The sequence below is a fragment of the Tympanuchus pallidicinctus genome, unplaced genomic scaffold, assembly GCF_026119805.1.
Source record: "Tympanuchus pallidicinctus isolate F22 unplaced genomic scaffold, pur_lepc_1.0 scaffold1, whole genome shotgun sequence".
Lineage (NCBI taxonomy): Eukaryota > Metazoa > Chordata > Aves > Galliformes > Phasianidae > Tympanuchus > Tympanuchus pallidicinctus.
Genome location: NW_026294618.1, coordinates 35168353 through 35188134, shown reverse-complemented (window position 1 = coordinate 35188134; position 19782 = coordinate 35168353). Strand labels below are relative to the sequence as shown.

The following is a 19782-nucleotide window of genomic DNA, read 5'->3' as shown; positions in this document are numbered from 1 at the left end:
CGCGGGGCCGACCCGCGGCGTCGCTGCCGGATGACGGCACCGGAAGCGGAAGTTGGGAGCGTGGTGCGCGTCCCTCGCGCGCCCCACGTGTCTCTCGGCGGTGGCCGGAGGTCGGGCGTTCCGCCTTCGCAGCCCTGCCGGCCCTAGCATGGCCGACCTGCGCTTTCACTTGGCTGAGCCGCTGCAGTTGGTGGCGCGCAGGAACGAGAAGAGCGGCGCGGAGCTGAGCAGATTCCTGGGCAAGCAGGTGAGTGGGCGGGGGTCGGTAGGCAGGGACGAGCCATGCCCCCTTCCTAGCCTCATTTCCCCACCGCGCCTCCGTGTCCTCGCTTGGGCTCTTGGCTGAAGCAGCCCTCTGCTACGTAGAGGCTTCTTTATCCCTCTTCTTTTCCCCGCTCCCGTGTCTCCTCTGCTCCTCGTCCGGGCGTGTTCTGCCCAGCAATGCTTCGGGATTTTCCGTATTCCTCAGGATGGCTCAGTGGGAGGGTGGCAGTGAGGGACAGCAGTCATGAGCCGCGTAGCGACGACGTCCCGTCCCGCAGGTGGGTCTTCTGCTGCCTGTTCACCATAAAGCAGCGTGTGGAGTGGGAATGGGGCTGGATTTCCTGCGGCGTGTTTCCCTTATTGCCGCGGTGATGTTGAAGGCACGCACTTTGTTTAGTGGCTTTCACGCTTCAGCTCCACGAGCCGTGAATAGCATGCCTGCTTTTAGCAGCACAGCTTGCCTGTGTCTGTGATGCACCTGTGGAGGTGTAACGACAGGATAGCAGCACATCAGGTACCGTGTTATTGATGCTATTCACACCAGAGTTTCTGGAGACCCTAAGTACACGTTGATTCAAAATCTATGTTTTCTTTTGAGTGTCTAGAAAATCACAGAATCATTAAGGCTGGAAAAGAGCACTAAGATCATCTCCTCCAACCATCAATCCATCACCACACTCACTGTTTCTCAGTGCCAAACCTGTATGGTTCTTGAACATCCCCAGGAGCACTGACTCCACTATCTCCCTTGGCAGCCTGTGCCGATGTAGCGTCACTCTTTCAGAGAAGAATTTTTTCCTAATAACCAGCCTGAACCACCCATGGCATAACTTAAGGCCGTTACCTCTCATCCTATCACTGTTATGTGGGGGAAGAGGCTGACCACCTCATTCCAGCCTCCTTTCAGGTTGTTGTTAGAGTGTGATAAGAGAGTCTGCCCGGTGCCTCCTCCAGACTGAAGAATCCCAGTTTCCTCAGCCTCTTATCATGAGACTTGTGTTCCGCTATTCCGGTTGTTTAAGAGTGAAAAGTAACCATATTTGTTCAAGACGTTGTCTTTTTCACTCCAAATTCCTGTCTGCTAGGTGAGAGTCTTTCATACTGATAATCAAAGCTCTCTGTTGGTGGAGAGGCAGCAGATAGATGGAGTGGTGAACAGAGAGTAAGTTCTGGGACTGCTAGAGAGTCTGAGCCCCTTTCTTTTCAGAGGTGCACTGAAGGAGGTGTGTGCTTTGAGTGTGAAACTCACCAGCTAGATCCTATGCAGAGAGTCTGGAAGAGCACCTTAATCAGCAATGGCCCATTTTCTTAAAAACTGGATTTCATTTTCAAGCTTTGAAGCTACAGATTAAGGAATATGTTATTAGTTTACCACTAGACAACCATGGGCTCCAGTTATTTTACCTGATTTTCCTGTCAGTATGTAACATAGGAAACATTTATTCTGTATATCTAGAGCCCTTTGCTATGTCTTCTTGGCCTTTCATTTATTCGTTATTCCACAAAGTGTTGAAACTTACTCACAGACAAAAAAAACAATTTTTGAGATGTCTGATAAGGTGCTATGTGTGCTGATGGAAGATCTTGCTTTAGTCAGATACAGAAATAAAGCCTTTTATGTAAAATATTAATATACCATTAACTCTGTATGGGTACAGCAAATTTCTGTGTTGTTAATGAGGAAAATGGGATGAAAATGAGACAAAAAAATCCCTAAAATGGTGTTTGTTTTTAATGAATTTTTATTTCAGAGTAAGCTTATACCTATATGCCACTGTACATTTCTGTACCATCTAGAAAAAAATCAGCTATACAAACTGTCAGAGTTTGCTTCTGTGTGTTTTTGGAAGTCTATTTGAATCCAGTATGTCTTCACGTGTAATATTGCAAGTGCAGACTGTGCAAATGGACATACTTTTGGCTCTCTGGTAGTGTAATATCAGTGAAGATGTTCGTTATATGTGAAGAATGAAAGAATCCTAGGAAGGGAACAGTGCAAAAATATCCTCATTCCTTTATGTTCTTTACACGCCTCAGAGTTTTAAGCATTGCACAAATAGTGTAAGATAAAATTCGGAAAAAAAAACAACCCTTATGGTTGTTTTCTTTGTTTATTTTATGGAACCATCTATTACATCTCATACTCTGTTTTACTATTTTAGCTGTGCCATTTTGCCATTCTTTTTCCAATTTAAGAGAACTGTATTAATAACAGCTCCAACATTGTATTTATAGTCCTCTAATTTTAGGACCTTATGGCAAGATATGCCTTAGTTCCTTTAGTTTTTAGACTGGTGTAGAAAAAAGAGGTGACCTGTGCTGATTTTACCCAGTGCTCAGTTACCGTACTCAGAAAAATGTCCTCATAGTTAAGGCAGACTACTGTTTCCTAAAATATAGCTTCAGCTTTTAGTTTGAAAGTTTAATCTTACAAGATGTAGCATTACAAGTAAGGGAAGGTATTTTGTACTTTCTGCCCCGGTGTGGATTCTCATGGTCTGTTTCTAGTTTTGAAGAGCTGTTATTTTTGTGAGACAGTATGTTACGAGCTGTAGAAATGTTGGTAGAAAAGTCAGAATGTTCTCACTGGTCTCAGTAGCCTGTGCTGCTGTGTTGAGCGTGAAGTGCTGGAGGAGGTGTACAATAGTTCTGCCTTATTTTGCAGGAAACTGAAGTTACCTTGTTTTCCTTGTGATGCTGCACAATCCTCTTTTCATCTTGAAGTGTATGACTTAGAAGAGTGCAAGTTTTCTCCTTATCTTACTGAATTAGGGAGGAATACCTGAGAGCTGTGACCAGAGGGGAGGCTGTCCTGTGGACTCAGGTTGTTCTGGGCTGTGATCTCTTCCTTCTCAGGAGTTTCAGACTCAACAGATCTTAATAAAGACTTCTGTATTCAGTGGGCAACCACACAGTGCAGGTTGACTTACTGCTGGGAGAGCAATCAGGGGTCATCTTTAATTCCAGGACTTGATCCTGGCTGTGCTTCTCCTTAGTGTCTGTTCTGTTAACAGTGCATGTGTTTATTGGATATATGGTGGGAATGTTGTTTACAATGCTTTTTGGGCAGAGTTACCATCTTAGACTCAAATACTAATACTGAACACTTGCAGATCAGCTGTCCTTTGCTACTGACTGAGAAAGTTGTGTACTTCACAAAGCTGCCTTTCATTATAAATCCCTCTACATATTATGCTTTTCCATAAAGTTTTTCTTTTGTACTGAAAGGCTCTAGAATCAAATATACAATTTCTTTGTAGAATGAGAGTGTTGCCACTGTGGTTTTTTTTATCTTTCTTTTATTCTTTATATCACTTTTGTATATCCTAAGGGTAATATAGATGATGATTTAAAAAAAATCACATGCTCTCACAAAATTTCTAATTGATTTGGTGCACAGTAGTCAAGTACCTAGAGAATATTACTGAATGGGACTGATCCATTACAGTTATTTGCTGCTTTATTGTTAATTGTTCCTTCTATTTGATACTAAAAGTTCTGGTTAATGAATTAAGCACCGTGTTGTGCCTTGTTTGGGTAGCCAAAGACGTGTTTGATTAGGAAGCAGAAGGTACTTGTTATTTACTTGTTTTTAACCACTTGAGATTAATCTGATAGTTTTAATGTTTGTAATGTGTATCTCGGTTTCCCTGATTTCTTACATGCTGAATGAGTGAAATCTTGCAGCTTGAACAAGTACCTACATATGCTAAGTGGATGTCAACTGTGGTAAAGCCTTTGGAAAGCAGCGTTCAGGAGTTCTTGTAGCATTGAAATGATCCTGTCTGCATGCACAGCAGCAGGTTTTACACAACTAACAAAAGTCCAGGACAGGCAGGAATTGATAGCACATGTTGCTAAATTGAGGCTATCTGAATTGCAGAGTGTTTCCATAGAAGTTCAGTAAGTGACTGTTTTCTCTGGAAAGCTTCCCTGCCTAGCTGATGTTTACTGCTGTTTGACAGGAAAGAGGAAATAGTGGTGATGTGAGTGTTTACTCAGTCATTGCGGGAGGGGAGGGTGGAAGGTCAATGACTGAGAGCAAAACCACTTTAGTGCAAATTCATGATCTTCATTTTTTCCTAAGTCAAAGCACTTTTATGTGCTAAAGATCACTGAAGTGGAACGGTGTTTGGGTAACAGCATTATGTCAAAGACCAGTGAAACTTAAGCTGAAATAAACAAGAAACTGTGGTTCTTTGGTGACAAAGTTTGGAAGATTGAGTATGTTTTGGTGTTTTATTTTTTCCTACAGTAGATCTGAATCTGTTCTGTGTATATTCTAAACCCTAACATTCTACTTTGCGTAAAGGAACATTTTTATACAAGAGTATGAAAGAAAAAAAACTCAACTTCAACTGGCAGGTGTATGCTTTTTGTCATTATTCATCATAATGGCTTCTAGGAAAGTAATAACTAAACTTTTTTGAAAACTTGAATTTGTAATTTTTTATAATTCCTGTTTAGTGGTGTCATTTTTCATGACACTCATCTTATTTTCAGTTTTTTTAAGTATGGAGAGCTGTATCAAATAAGTTCTTCCACTGGGTGTTTTTCTCCTGTAGAGTTCACTATGAAACCTATAGGAATAGTTCTGAAACTAAAAGTCTATATAATTTCCCTTTAAACCAGTTCCTTCTTTCTTTTTTTCCCTAGACTTGGACTCAACAGGATCGACAGTGCATCCTTGATACTCTAGCACTGTTATTACTGGATAAAGAATGCACTCTATTAATTGGCCGTCAGCTTCGTCCAGTCTTGCTGGACTTGTTGGAACGAAATGCAGTTGCCATTAAAGCTGGTGGCCAAATCAACCACGATCGGCATGAAAGGCTGTGCGTAGCCATGAGCAAGCTGGTTGCTGACCATCCGGATGTTTTGCCGTAAGTAACATAATGCTTCAGAGTGCGTGCTTGCCAGTATTCACTGGTGATGGGAGGTGTTGTTACAATGCTTTGGCTTGCCTTTTGCAGTAGCAAATGTCCTTTCAATAGAAAGAATGACTTGCAAAGCACAAGTTTTAAGCAGCGTTTCTTTAAATTCAATTATGAGGTAATATCTAGCATGACTTTTATCTTAGATCATTTGATCAGAATGAAAGTGAAACAGTTGACTTTATCTGCTAACAACCAAAATGTCTGTATTTAATTTAGATCTGTAGGCTTGTAGAATGGAAAGCCGCCTAAGAGTTAGTACTACTTTTTCAGTAAACAAGACAAATCAGAGATTTTACCATAGTTGCTGCTGTTTCCCCTTACTAATCAATAATAATCTCTAATACAGTAAAGCATCTGTTGTAGGCTGGTTGTTGAAGTGGTTGTTTTTCCTAAGCATGGACAAAGTTAAATACAAGCCTCATTAACACTATGTCATCAGTTACTGTTTCTGGACCTTTCAATTAAAACATTAGTGAGTATTTTCCTTTGCTCTGACTTAGATGTCTAACTTTCTCTCTCTTTTTTTCTTTACAAAGATTTGCTTTAAGATATTTTAAGAACACATCACCAGTTTTCCAGAGGCTTTTCCTGGAGAGCTCAGATGCAAACGCAGTCCGATATGGGCGCAGACGAATGAAGTTACGGGACCTCATGGAAGCATCATATAGATTTTTACAAAAGGAACAATTGATTTTCCGGGAATTATGGGACTGGAGCGTGTGTATTCCACTCCTGAGGAGTCATGACACTTTGGTCCGTTGGTAAGTTTAAAAATTTCAAATCTTTTCTGTAGAAAAGATAGCTGTACCTTGAATTCAGAAAGTACGGGAACAAGAGCTTTGGCAAATATTTGGCTTAAATTTTGGCCAGGATGATGTGCATTCAGCTACTTAGCATCTTCATCAGTGGCGTAGGTGATGGGACTGAGTGCAACCTCAGCAAGTTTGCTGATGGTACCAAGCTGAGTAGTGTAGTTGGTACAGCACAAGGAAGGGATGCCATCCAGAGGAACCTTGATAAACTCAAAAGGTGGGCCCTTGTGAAACAAAGGTTCAACAAAATGAAGTGCAAGTTTTTGCACTTGGGTTGAGGTAATCTCAGCTATGAATACAGCCTGGGAGAACTCCTTGAGAACAGTCCTGCTGAGAAGGACTTCGGAGTGTTGGTTGGTTGAAGAAAAACTTAACATGAGCCGGCAGTGTGCACTTATGGCCCAGAAAGCCAGTGGTATCCTGGATTTTAACAGAAGAGGGGTGGCCAGCAGGATGAGGGAGATGGTTGTCCCTCACCACTCTGCCCTCATGAAGCTCCAGGTGGAGTAGCGCATCCAAGTCTGGGGACCCCAAAACAGGAAAGATGTGGAGCTTTTGGGGTGGGTCCAGAGGATGGCCATGAATATGAGCCAAGGGCTGGATCACCTCTACTATGAAGATAGGCTGAAGGAACTGGGCTTATTCAGCCTGGAAAAGAGAAGACTGCAGGAAGATCACATTGTAGCCTTTCAATATTTAAAGGAAGTTTATAAACATGAGGAAAAACAACTTTTTACATGGGTAAATAGCAGTAGAATAAGGCGGAATGGCTTTAAAATAAAGGCAGGAAGATATAGGTTAGATGTCAGTAACTTTTTTTACTGGAGTCAGTGGTGTCATGCTGAAATAGGTTGCCCAAGGAGGTTGTGAATGCCCACTCCTTGGACGTGTTTAAGGCCAGGTTGGATGGGGCCCTGATCTAATATTTGATCTAGCAGCTGGCAACTCTGCCTGTGGCAGAGGGATTAGAACTTGATCCTTGAGGTCCCTTCCAACCCAAGCTGTTCTACAGTTCTATTATATTCTTGGAAAAATAAGTAGAATTACTAATTAATTTGTTGATAGATTTGTTGCCAACCTCATGAAGTTCAACAAAGCCAATTGCAAAGTCCTGCAGCTGGGTCAGAGCAACCCAAAGCACAGATAAAGGTTGAACGGAATGGCTTGAGGGCAGCCCTTAGGAGACGGATTTAGAAGTGTTGATTGATGAAAAATTCTACATGAGCTGGCAGTGCAGCCCAGAAGGCCAACTGTATCCTGGGTTTGCATCAAGGGAAGCATGACCAGCAAGTCAAGGGAGGTGATTTCACCCCTTCTACTCTTGTGAGATCCTACCTGTAGTACTGCATACAGCTCTGGGGCCCCCTACTCAAGAATGACATGGAGCTGTTGGAGAGGTCCGAGGAGGGCCATAAAGAAGATCAGAGGTTTGGAGCAGCTCTCCTATGAAAAAAAGTTGAGAGAGTTGGGGCTTTCCAGCCTGGAGAAAACAAGGCTTCAAGGGGATCTTGTGGCAGCCTTCCAGTATCTGGGGATCTGGGGAGGGACATTTTGTAAGGGCATGTAATGACAGGACAAGGGGAAATAGTTTTAAACTGGAAAAGGGTAAATTTAGATGCGATATTAGGAAGAAATTCCTTACTGTAAGGGTGATGAGACACTGGAACAGGTTGCCCAGCGAGGTTGTGGATGCCCATTTCCTGGAGGCATTCAAGGCCAGGCTGGATGGGGCTTTGAGCAGCCTTGTCTAAAGGGAGATGTCCCTGCCTATAGCAGGGGTTTGGAGCTAGATGATCTTAGAGATCCCTCCCAGCTCAAACCATTCTATGATTCTTTTGTTATGAGGCAGCTTTATGTTATAATGAAGCCAAGAATATAAGAGTTGTTTATTCTTTGGCACTGAGTCTTGAGTTCAGTGTATTATGGTTAATTTAGAAATAACATGAAATTACAGATTTGAAGGGGTAATGTGATCATTTGAATGGGAAAATGGGAAGAAAGAGAAAATGTAGTTTTCATTGTTTTATACATTTACCTTCATTTGTTTAGGAAAGTCCCAACTTCTACTGTATTTCTGTTTTTTCAGCATTCAGAGGAATGTTAACTAGTCATATGTTAATAATACATTATATAATGACAGAATTTCTTTTCTCTGGAGAAATATATCAGAAAAAAAAATTTTTAAATGTTAAGTATAGCTTTAATTTCTAAAGAGAAAATTATCTTCGTGTTTTTCCAAAATTGGTATTTTGATTTGCAAGTAAGAGTTGTCAAGCTAAATGTTTTACAACTATAATTTGACATGTTTTGTTCTAAATATAATTTTTAGGTATACTTCAAACTGTCTAGCTCTGGTTACTTGTATGAACGATGAACATAAATTGTCTTTCATGAAGAAGATCTTCAGTCCTGAGGAGCTGACACATTTCAGACTAAAGTAGGAACTTTTTCAATAATGAACAAAGTTGATTTGTTGATGACTTTCACTGGAATTAATATACGTGTGGATTTGACAGGTTACTAGAAGAATCTCAGATGCAGAATGTGGAACAAGCCCTTGTTTTGGCCAATCCAGACTCCTCATTTTGGCAAAAGGAGAAAGAAGTGCAATATAAACAAGGTCATATTGTATCGAGTGACCTATCTGCAAATGTCATAGCTGTATGTGGTATTGTGCTGCCTAGGCTAAAGCCTGTCTCTGAAGAACAGTGGGTATGTAACCCAGTGTTAAATCTGTACTTTTTTTTAAATAATTTCCTCTGCGGTGAACTAACTTTATTCCTACTAAAATGTTATTGGGATGCTGTGGATGATTTGTTTATCTGTTGTTTTCTTGATGAATGCTGTAAGCTAGTGATACATGATATTGGAACTACAGGGAAGTTTTGCTGTGGAATGAAACTGTGAAAGTATAATGAGGCTTCCAGTACCTGAAGGGGGATACAGGAAAGCTGGGGAGGGACTTTTTATAAGAGCATGTAGTCACATGATGAGGGGAAATGGTTCTAAACTGGAAGAGGGTAGATTGAGACTAGCTATTAGGAAGAAATTCTTTACTGTGAAGGTGGTGAGATACCGGAGCAGGTTGACCAGTGAGGTTGTGGATGTCCCCTCCCTGGTAGCATCCAAGGCCAGGCTGTGTGGGGCTTTGAGCATACTGATGGAGAGGGAGGTGTCCCTGCTTAAGCAGGGGCTTGGAACTTGATGAACTTAAAGGTCTTTTTCAATCCAAACCATTCCATGACTCTGTGATTCTAATAGTTCTGTTGATCTCATCTTTGTAGCAGTACTTAAGAATATGCTATAAGAGAAGTAGTGCTTTGTGCTATGCAGAGATATTATCGAGAACCTTTCTCTGAAGTTACATCCTTAAATGAAAGCAAAGCTGCTTCTCACTCTTCTAGATGGCAGAATTAAGGAAGAACTTACTTTCTGCATTTCACTTGAGTGAAGCATGATGCAGAATGTAGTGTAGTGCTTTACAGTTTGAACAAAGCCATCAAATGCAATAGTATGTTTAAGCAGCATTTCTTCTGACCTATTTTTTCTTGAGATGCTATTAATCGTGAACTGTTCTGGTTCTTTTTTGTAGCTGCAGTCAGTATTCTTGACTAGTTTTCTTATTAAGGCATAATTTTTGATTGTATTTGGCCTGAGTATTGTTACTTAATTTTGTAACACATTTACAAATGAAGGACGAAGAGGTAAATGAAGACTGCTAATATGCAAAATTCTCTTAGTAGCAGAATGAGAGATTTTTCTTCTTTTTTTCTTTTGCCCCTTTGCTTCTGTGATTTAAGTTACTGTCTTAACTTTGTGCATATGTGTGTGTATACATAGAATTGAGTACATGGCTTGAAATTCTCATTTCTGCCGCAATGAAACTTGAAACAGAGTCTTTGTGCTATATGCTAACATATTAGTGAGTGTAGAATGATTACAGTATTTGTAGACATCTGTCATTGATGAATTAACCTTCAATAAACTGTATCCATTGTAGTTTGAATGAAGCAACAAGTTATTCTGAATTTAATTACTCAGCCCCCCATGCATTGTGTTTAATGACCTTCTACTTTGGCCTGTGCAGCAAGAAGCAAATACTGCACATCAGTTTTTATGTTCATACGTAACCTGAGTCTAACTGCTATTTATTTTTTTAATTGGGATCCATTCTGATGACTTAATTTCATTTGTATTACAAATTGTATTTGATTGACATGAATGTGGTGATTGAATAGTTACTTTGTCTGCTGACAACTTGGTGTGAACTCCCTTTGGGAACAAATTGTACATATACTAAATTGAGTGTTTCACCTGTAATAGGTTTTTGATGAAGTCTATTTTAATATCTATCATTAAATACAGTCTTCATAGTCCACAGATCTAGGAAGTTTAATTTTAGTTGGTGTGTGTTGACAGATCTGTAGGCTAACATTTTCTGATAATCATACTTGCTTTCATAATTGTTCTGTGTAGTAAAACCTGTATATATATAAAAAAAGCTATTTCAGTATAGTAACTCAAATTTTGTTTTAACAGGAAAATACCACCAGCCGTTTTGTTTTGGTTGAATCTGCCTGCACAAATCTTCAAAACCTTGCTATTGCTGTAGCATTTCAGAGTCCTGTTTTATTGGAGGGACCAATAGGATGTGGCAAGACTACTTTAATTGAATATTTAGCAGCTGTTACAGGAAGAACAAAGCCTCCTCATATTTTGAAAGTCCAACTTGGGGATCAAACTGATAGCAAGGTAACCGATGACATTGTTTTATCATAGATGATCAGACATTATTTTGAAAGTGTGGACTGGCTTTTTTAATAAGATAATGTATAAATTTTTTGCTAAGACCTCACAACCTTCAGCTTCTTACCATATTGTTCTGGCAATTGCTGAGAGCAATAGATCTGAAGAAAAATCAGTTCAGCTTCATTATTATTTAAATTCTGCAGATAATTGTATGTTATCCATTCTGTTTTAAGCTATGTGTTTGTCAGGGCTTTTCCTGTGTTTCCTGTGTTATGCTGTTGATTTTCCATTAGTTACAGTGGCATACTATGTACATAGACATCTAATTACCTGGTTTATTTTTGTTACTGTGCTTCAGTTATATTATCGTAGATGTGGAGGAATGAAACTTCTTTTTCTTGAAGTGTAATGATAGATCCATATTACTGTGATTAACAGGTAGTGTTATTTACATCCCAGTTTTGGTCATTTTCACTTTAAATTATGAAGGCATGTAATGAACAAGTCTCTAATTTACCACTTGTTTCTGTCATAGACGCTGCTTGGTATGTATCGTTGTACAGATGTCCCAGGGGAGTTTGTTTGGCAACCTGGAACCTTGACACAAGCTGTGACCAAAGGTCATTGGATACTTCTGGAGGATATTGATTATGCTCCTCTGGATGTGGTATGTAGGTTCTTGCTCAATATAAAGTGCTTATTTTCAGGCTGTAATAGCAATTTTTGGATTCCAGTCACTGTGAGTTCTGTGGCAGTTCACTGAAAATGAAGGTTCTTCAACAGAGGTTAAAAAAAAAAACTGGCCTGGCTTTGTTCAAAGATATTTACACTGTAATTGTTGTCGCTGCTTTAGAGCAGTCATAACATTGCCCCTGATTTCACTCTGAAGAATTGCAGCGATGCTGGTGATGAGCTATGCCTCTTTTAAATAGTGTTCTGGTGTTTGAAAACAAATGTGACTCCAAAAACCACAGAATGTCAAAGTCACTGTATTAGGTTGCTGTTGATAGTAAGATTTTTTTCTAGTGTGTTTTTAAAAAAAAAAAAATATTTTTTTTCTGTTGATACATATTTCTTTCCTCTAGTCTGGTAATTAAAAATATACTGTTATATTAAGCATTATGGATTTTAACTGATTTCCTGTATTCAAATTCAGAGCTGGTACTTGTTAGAAATGTCATCCTTCTCCTTCTAAATAACAGTTGCAGAAATCCTATCTCTTGCAGAAATGATGTTATAGAGTTGTTTTGCTGTGTAGGCCTACTGGACATTCTGCAAATAGTTGTTTTCTTTTGTATCTGTTTTGTAAAACATCCTTTATGCAACTAACAAACCTGATATCTTGCTTTATTGGGCTCCAAGCTTACAAAGCATAGAGAATTTATAGAAACATCTATAAACATCATATATCACAGAATCACAGAATGGCCAGGGTTGGAAGGGACCTCAAGGATCATGAATCTCCAACCCCCCTGCCACATGCAGGGCCACCAACCTCCACGTTTAATGCTAAGCCATATATGTATTATACAGTTTTTTAGTTGCCAGAGGCTCCTGCAGTTCTTTGCTACTGTGGATTCAGCACACTGCATTCATAAACATGCCCCAAATAGTGTCATGCATTCATACCTTGCTCTTCAGGAGAGTAGCAGGATATACACTATAACAGCGTTAATGTTTTAGAATGACGTCTTTGAGATTAACATTGTCTTTGTTCAGGTAGATAAAAAAAAACAAAAAAACACAAGCCTTCTGACACTTCTGAGAACAAGGTCAGTCATTTGGCAACTCAAAACCATTAGTTTTAGTTCAGATTTGCAGTGAAAACTGTCATTTCCATTCTCATGTTAAACCTGAATGGAGGAGATATAAGGTAGGGAGGGAATCATACCTGTGACTTCAATTACTGAATAAAACTAATTGAGACTCAGTGATTCCTTTTAGTGTCACTTAAAAGTTCAGTCTGCAGGAAAAGGTGTTGCTGACAATGTAGTGAGGCTCATTGGATAAGCATTTCATATACGGATTGAGTGTGACTGACTAAGATGTTTGTTAATGTTTCCCCTCCCAAGAAAAGAACACTTCATAGAGTTTCTTTTCTTCCCCAGATCTCTGTACTGATTCCTCTTCTGGAAAAAAAGGAGTTGCTAATTCCTGGTCGTGGTGACTGCTTGAAAGTAGCGCCAGGATTCCAGTTTTTTGCAACCAGAAGGTAAGCATGTAAATTTAAATGAGTTAATACAAATTGTCATATTTTTGTCTGTTCTAGCAATTTCCAACTGTAAGGGGATAGAAGCTGTGGAAGTTGTGAAAGAGACTTTTTCCATTTTAAAGGAATGTTATATTATGGGTAGAGCAGAATATACATATTTTATATATACATATATATATATATATATAATGGGTAGAGCAGAAAAACTGCTTCTGCAAGTCTGAAGGTATAAAACTTCTGGAGGAAAAAAAAAATATTAAATCAATTCCACCACATGACAAAATACCGCTCTTTGCAATTACTGTGTGAAGAATGCTTATGATTGATACTCACAAGGTATCTTTGATTGATACTCACAAGGTATCTTGTCTCTGTATGTTGCATATGATAGGCTTAACTTAATGTCAGTCATCTTTATGCAGGTGTCTTTAAAAAGATTTTACAGTAGAAGAAAAAAAACAGTGATAAAAGAATAAGTGATTTGGAAAGCAGAGAAAGGCAAGGTGTGCATGACAGTACAATGACAAATGAAGGGTAAACAGAATCACAGAATGGACTGGGTTGAAAAGAACCTTAAAGATCATCTACTTTTAACCCCCTTGCTGTGGGCAGGGTTGCCAACCACTAGACCAGACTGCCCAGAGCCACATCCAGCCTGGTCTTGAATGCCTTCAGGGATGGGGCATCCACAACCTCCTTGGGCACCCTGTTCCAGTGTGTCACCACCCTCTGTGAAAATCCTCCAGCTAATGTCTAACTTAAAATCTACCCTGTCTCAATTTAAAACTATTCCTCCTTGTCCTATTACTATCAACCTATGTGAATGGTTGTTCCCCCTCCTGTTTATAAGCCATCATGAGGTCTACTCCAAGCTAAACAATCCCAGTTCCCTCAACCTTTCCTCATAAAAGAGTTGCTCCAGCCCTCTGACCATCTTAGTGGCCCTCCTATGGACCCGCTCCAAGAGCTCCACGTCCTTCCTGTACTGGGGGCCCCAGGCCTGGATGCAGCACTGCAGATGGAGCCTCAGAAGAGCTGAGTAGAGGGGGACAATCACCTCCCTCTCCCTGCTGGCCACCCCTTTTTTAATGCAGCCCAGAATACAGTTGGCCTTCTGGGCTGCAAGTGCACACTGCTGGCTCATGTCCAACATATCCAGGACTCCCAAGTCTTTCTCCGCAGGGCTTCTCTCAAGGACATCTTCCTCCAGTTTGTATAAATACCTGTCATTGCTCCAGCCCAAGTGCAGTACCTTGCGCTTGGCCTTATTGAACCTCATTAGGTTTTCATGGGCCCACTTCTCCAGCCTGTCCAGGTCCCTCTAGATGGCTTCCATTCCTTCCAGTGTATTGACTGCACTGCTCAGCTTAGTGTCATCCACAAACTTGCTGAGGGTACGCTCGATTTTATCATCTATGTTATTGATAAAGATGTTGAAGAGCACCAGTCCCAAAGGCCAACTCTTGGGGGACACTGCTTGTGAGCAGCCTCCACCCAGACACAGAACCATTGATCACAACCATTTGGCTGTCATCAAATGTAGGCATACATGTTATCCTGTCACAGCAGTGTTTAATGTGTTCTCTGCACTGAAAATAATGAATTCACCACTAAGATACAACATGTGTGTTTCTTCATGTTATTTTTATTCAGAGTATTCAGTTGTGGCGGAGGTTGGTACAGACAGCAAAGCAGCCATGCTGCTCTTTTGGACAAGTATTGGACCAAAATACACATGGATAATATGAACAAAATAGAACTCAAGGAGGTATGATATGTTTTGCTCTACTGTGGTATATGAAGATATTTTAATTAAGGACAGTGATGATTTTCAGTAATAAATTTGATCCTTTTCTCTGCAAGTTCAGTAATACACACACACTTATGACTTCAGAAATCTATCGATTTTGAAGTAAATGGTTACTTTGATCAGAAAATAAGAAGTTAACTGTACAAGGATTGTTGGAATTTTGCTTCGAATGGATCTAAGAATCAAATTACTTTGCCTTTTTGTAGCCCACAGAGATTTAAAAAAATGTGGGGGGAGGAAGGGTAATGGATCTTATTACAATCCAAAGTCCTATGTTTTGAGATGAAAAGTAGTTACCAAGTTATGAACTACAAATGTTTGTTTCTAATAACATCTTTTCTTAAAATTTCTAAGGAATTTTTTTGCTTAGTTTAGTCCATCCACAAATTAATTGTGCATGACTTATGTGAAATAGAATTCTCTAAACAATTTTCTTTAAACTTAAAAAATTTGAATTGTAAAAGAGCCTTACTGAAGTGAAAAGGTGATTTATCTCTAGCAGAAAATTTGAAAGAAACTTATGAATGATCTTAAAATATCAGTGTGTTTTCCTATTTTGTCATTTACCAGCTAATTATTAATAATGGGGCAAGAGCAGCACCTTCTGCTGTCCTGGCCAGTCTTAGAAGTCAGTTTGACAGGGGAATATCAGTACTGTTTCCTGGCCTGGGTTTATGAAAAGTTCATTTGTGGAAGCAGTGATTTTGATTGGCAAGCTTTAGCAGAGAGCTGAGCTGAAAGGAAATTAGAGAAGAAAACTTAGTCCCTTGTGTATCTTAATCAGGGCAGTGAATCGATAACTTGAGTGCTCAAAAAAGTTGTCATAAAGTGGAAGAGGAGAGAAGACTTTCTGTGACAAGTTATAAAATTGTTTCTTTATGGCTTGAGTTCATAGAGTGGAATGTGCTTTCATTCCTTCTGTTTGTGTTTGTGCAAGATATTAAATGAATTGCAGTACAGTTTAATGAGCATAATTCTCTTGGCATCCAAATTGATATCTTAAGCAAATTTAAGCCATTGTGATTTTTTAAGAAGAGAGATTACGAAGGACTGGTTTTGTGCAGCTTGCTGCCTTGAGTGTTGGTTCCTGTTGAACTGCATCGTCTGGAAATTTGCCAGGCTGATGGCTTCCTTCCAATGATTAAGGTTTGCCTTTTATTTTATTTTTTTGCCATTTTTTTTCTTCTTTCTTTTTCTGCTTTCAGATTCTTCAGAGCAGATACCCCAACCTTGCTCTTGTAACTGATCACTTGCTAGACATCTTCATTCACCTTACAGGAGAGAAATACCAGGCATCAGAAAACACTGATTGTGATTCCAGGCCCATATCAGAAGATGCATCAGAATCAAGATCAGAAAATAAGAAACCAAATCTGGAAGGACGAGAACTTTCTCTAAGGTTGTGTAGGAACAAATTTATCAGCTATCTGTGGTGGTTCAGGTGTTCATGTTTTTAAATTTTTTTTTTCTTTTAACACTGTTAGAAATTCAAATAATTAAACTGAAAATGGGAGGAGTCAGTTTTGAATTATAAAATTATGTTTACTGTATAAAACATAAAACATTATGTTTACTATTGTAAAAAGAAAATCTCAATTTAAATTATTTCCTTTACCTTCCTATTATACTTGAAAAGATTTTATTGTTGATAATAAACTGAATATCTGTCAAGTAGTTCTCAATACCTTTCTGGATGAATAACGTGCTGGTTTTCATGTTTTCAGTTTCATAATTGATCCCAATAATAGTTGAATGGAATACATATTATCTGTTTCCAGGCAACCTTTTAGAAGGCAGTAGTGTTTGTCTTTATGTGCTCATCTATCCCTTTGAATATAGCATCCTTTTTTGTGTGTGCCTTCCTGTGTACAACTTAAATAATAACTAGGTGTGGAACTGCCAGATGACTTAATGAACTAAGCTGTACATGAGAAAAGATGCTGTGAATTTTGACTGTTGTACTAAATGTTTTTCTTTTTAGAGACTTATTGAATTGGTGCAGCAGAATTGCTTACAACTTTGACAGTTCTTCCTCAACCACAGCAGTGAATATTTTTCAGGAGGTGCGGTAAGATTTAATCTGGAAATTGCTTTCCCAAATTGCGTCACGAATCTTAAAAAATTCTGTTTGGGAATGTGAGACAGAAATTTATATTTAAATATTTATTTATATTCCTCGGAAGTAATTGAACCATGGTTGGGATGTTTGTCTTCTGTGTGTTAGAAGCTTTTCTTATTATTAGGAAAGCTTTTGTGTTAAGGTGCTGGAAACCAATCCAGACTTAGCGCTACCATGCAGGAAAGCATGATGCAACAGTTTCAATTGATTTGAGTTGGGATATATATAAATAACTGAGGACGTTTTACTTTTCATTTAAGCATTTGTTTCATTCACTTGTGTTGCACATAGTGTATGCAGTAAGAAGGCTCCAGGCTTAGATGAGGGAGTGTTTAAAATATTAGATGTTCTTGATGTTTGCTACTCGTTGTTCAGGAGCTGTATTTATTCCTAGACCTCACTGTAGATGTCTCAGAGAGAGAGTAAATGTAAAATGTATTTATGAGGAATGCTTCCAAAATTAGAGTTAAAATATGAAATAAAGGGTGTAACAATATAGATACATTCAAAACTAGATCTAGAAGCTGAATTTATTATAAGGAACATAATCTTCTCTTTTCTACAAAGGCACTGCACTGCTTATTGTTTGACATCACATCTGTGCAGTGGTAGGAGCTTGTGTCTAGAAACAGTGCTCAAAAATACTAAGGGTTGTTTCTTTGTTTATGTTGGGATAGATTTACATGGCATGTAATAGCTGAAGTGCATTTCTAGATAATTTAAAAATATCTTCTCTTTTTAATGTGCCCCTCCTTTGTATTTATGCTTTGGAGATGTAAGATTTTACTCTTCAGTGTTTAGTTAATGGGGCACTAGTATGCTGCTGCTGCTGAATAAATACATTTTAGGTAATATGGATATTGAGGAGTATATCATTTAGTGATGTCCATGAGCATACAGAGTAAGTATTTGGGTCTGTTCACAGAAGCAGTGGAGCTGTGGTTCTTTTGATGATACAGCTGGTATTGAATCCATGACATGCACTGGCAGAGCACGCATCCATAGGATGTGTGTTAGTTGCACAGTGTGTTAAGTGTTATTGTCGGAATTTACGGAGAGTGCTTACTCCCTTCAGTTCCCCTCTCCCAGGTTGGTTCTGGCTGATGTGCTGCATTCTGTGACAGTAGCCCAGCTCAGGGGTGGAGCTTCTTGGCCTTTCTGTTTTAATCTGAGCTGAATCCCAGTGGCAGTCATCAGCTCTGTTCTCAGTAATCTTGTATTCTTCATGTAACTTAGTATCTGAATCTCTCAGTAGGAGTAGATACTTCAATTTGTAGAATAATTTTAAGATTCGTTTTTCTTGAAGTGTGAGACATCCTTCCTACTTCTTTTTTAAATTGATAATTTTTCAAGTATTCATCAGTCAGATGCCTTCCTACGATATAGGATCTTGCAGCTTTATTTTTTTCTTCACTTTGCTCCAGTCATCTAAAAATAGCTTTTGTTACTGGATATTGAAATGTTTTTGCATTCAGTAGAAACCTCTACATTATAGAGTTCAAAACTTCCTATTTCATCCCTTTGAACTCCAGTTAAATAATTGTATTTAATTTGTCTGGGTTGGATTCAGCCTCATATATATTAAGATAGTGCTTCTCATATAATATAAAATTTGTATTGAAAAAGTTGTTTTGTCTTCCTCTTCACAGGCACTGGACTGTTTCACAGCTATGCTGTCCAACCAAGGAAGCAGACTGAAAATGGCAAAAGTTATTGGCAGTAAACTAAATATTTCCAAGAAGAAGGTATACTGAGCTATAATTAATTCAACATTTATCAGTATTAGTCTATAAATAGATTATTATTTTTTTTTTAGTAATTAATTTCAATGTACTGTTCTAATGTTTGCCTTTAAGGTTATACCCATCTTTCTATCCTGCACAAAGAGGTAGAGAGTTGTTCTTATTTCTTATTAGCTGTTTTGTTTTCAGCTGTTTTGTCTCTGAAAGTTTCAGTGAATCTGTTACAGAGCACATTGCAGATCACTTCATGCAAAAGGAGCATGACAGCTGCAACAGTGCAGTTATGTAAGCATATAGCACTGTGTAAAGGTTTTTGTTTTGCTTTTGTGCATGGCTCCTCCTCAAGCCTCAGTCGTTACAGTGAACTTCAGTTGCTTACGTGAAGAATCTAGAGAGAAACGTGTTCTTCCTTTCTACTTAACTGTAATTACTGCTGTAATTGTCAATTCCAAAGCTGGAGATACTCCTCTGTAAAGTAGTAGTGTGTGATGTTAGGAGAATTAATCATGCAACACTCTTCCTTTCCCATGGGAGGAAAGGGATGTTGGGTAGGAAGAGGGAAGAAACTCAGTTTATTAAATTCGTTAAAAGGAATGTGACATAATACAGAATAATTAAGAGTAATAAATCAAAAGAAAGCAGATGTGAAACCACAGGGCAGTCAGTGTGAGTCTTTATGGGCAGACCCTCCTTGGCTCACCTCCCAAAAAAGTCAAGAGTTTATCCCCAGTCACCCAGAACTGGAAATCTTCTGGAGGCTCCTGGGAAATGCAGTACAACTCAGTGTATCTTCCCCATGGAGGGTCAGAATTCATGTGAAGCTGCTAGAGAAATCAGGAAATGCAGCTTCAGTGCACTGTGCCTCTGCACCCAGTCAACCTGTTGTATGATACCATGATATGGAATACTGATAAAACCAGGACAGCATCCACTCCTTATTCCATATCAGTACATCATGCTTAAATTGTACAACACAAATATACACACATACAAATCATAGCAACAATGATTAGCATTACGTGTGTATATACATATGACTGCTTTGTCAGATATTTCTGACCATACAAATTTGATTGTGAAGAAAATTCTCTTCTGTTACTTCAGCATGGAAAAACTTTCCAGCTGGGGGAACAGTTG

At 38.9% G+C, this 19782-nt stretch overlaps 1 protein-coding gene across 1 annotated transcript in view; it reads left to right on the top strand.

The window, feature by feature from the left end:
- The first annotated feature begins 52 nt into the window (after positions 1-52).
- MDN1 (midasin AAA ATPase 1) overlaps positions 53-19782 on the top strand; it is a 93682-nt gene continuing 73952 nt past the window's right edge. Inside the window, exons 1-12 of the mRNA XM_052690548.1 lie at positions 53-247; positions 4921-5147; positions 5738-5962; positions 8343-8450; positions 8530-8725; positions 10553-10765; positions 11298-11429; positions 12871-12974; positions 14628-14742; positions 15990-16183; positions 16766-16847; positions 18553-18648. Coding sequence (XP_052546508.1) covers positions 149-247; positions 4921-5147; positions 5738-5962; positions 8343-8450; positions 8530-8725; positions 10553-10765; positions 11298-11429; positions 12871-12974; positions 14628-14742; positions 15990-16183; positions 16766-16847; positions 18553-18648 — 1791 coding nt within the window. The 5' untranslated portion in view covers positions 53-148. The remainder of the gene's footprint in view (positions 248-4920; positions 5148-5737; positions 5963-8342; positions 8451-8529; positions 8726-10552; positions 10766-11297; positions 11430-12870; positions 12975-14627; positions 14743-15989; positions 16184-16765; positions 16848-18552; positions 18649-19782) is intronic.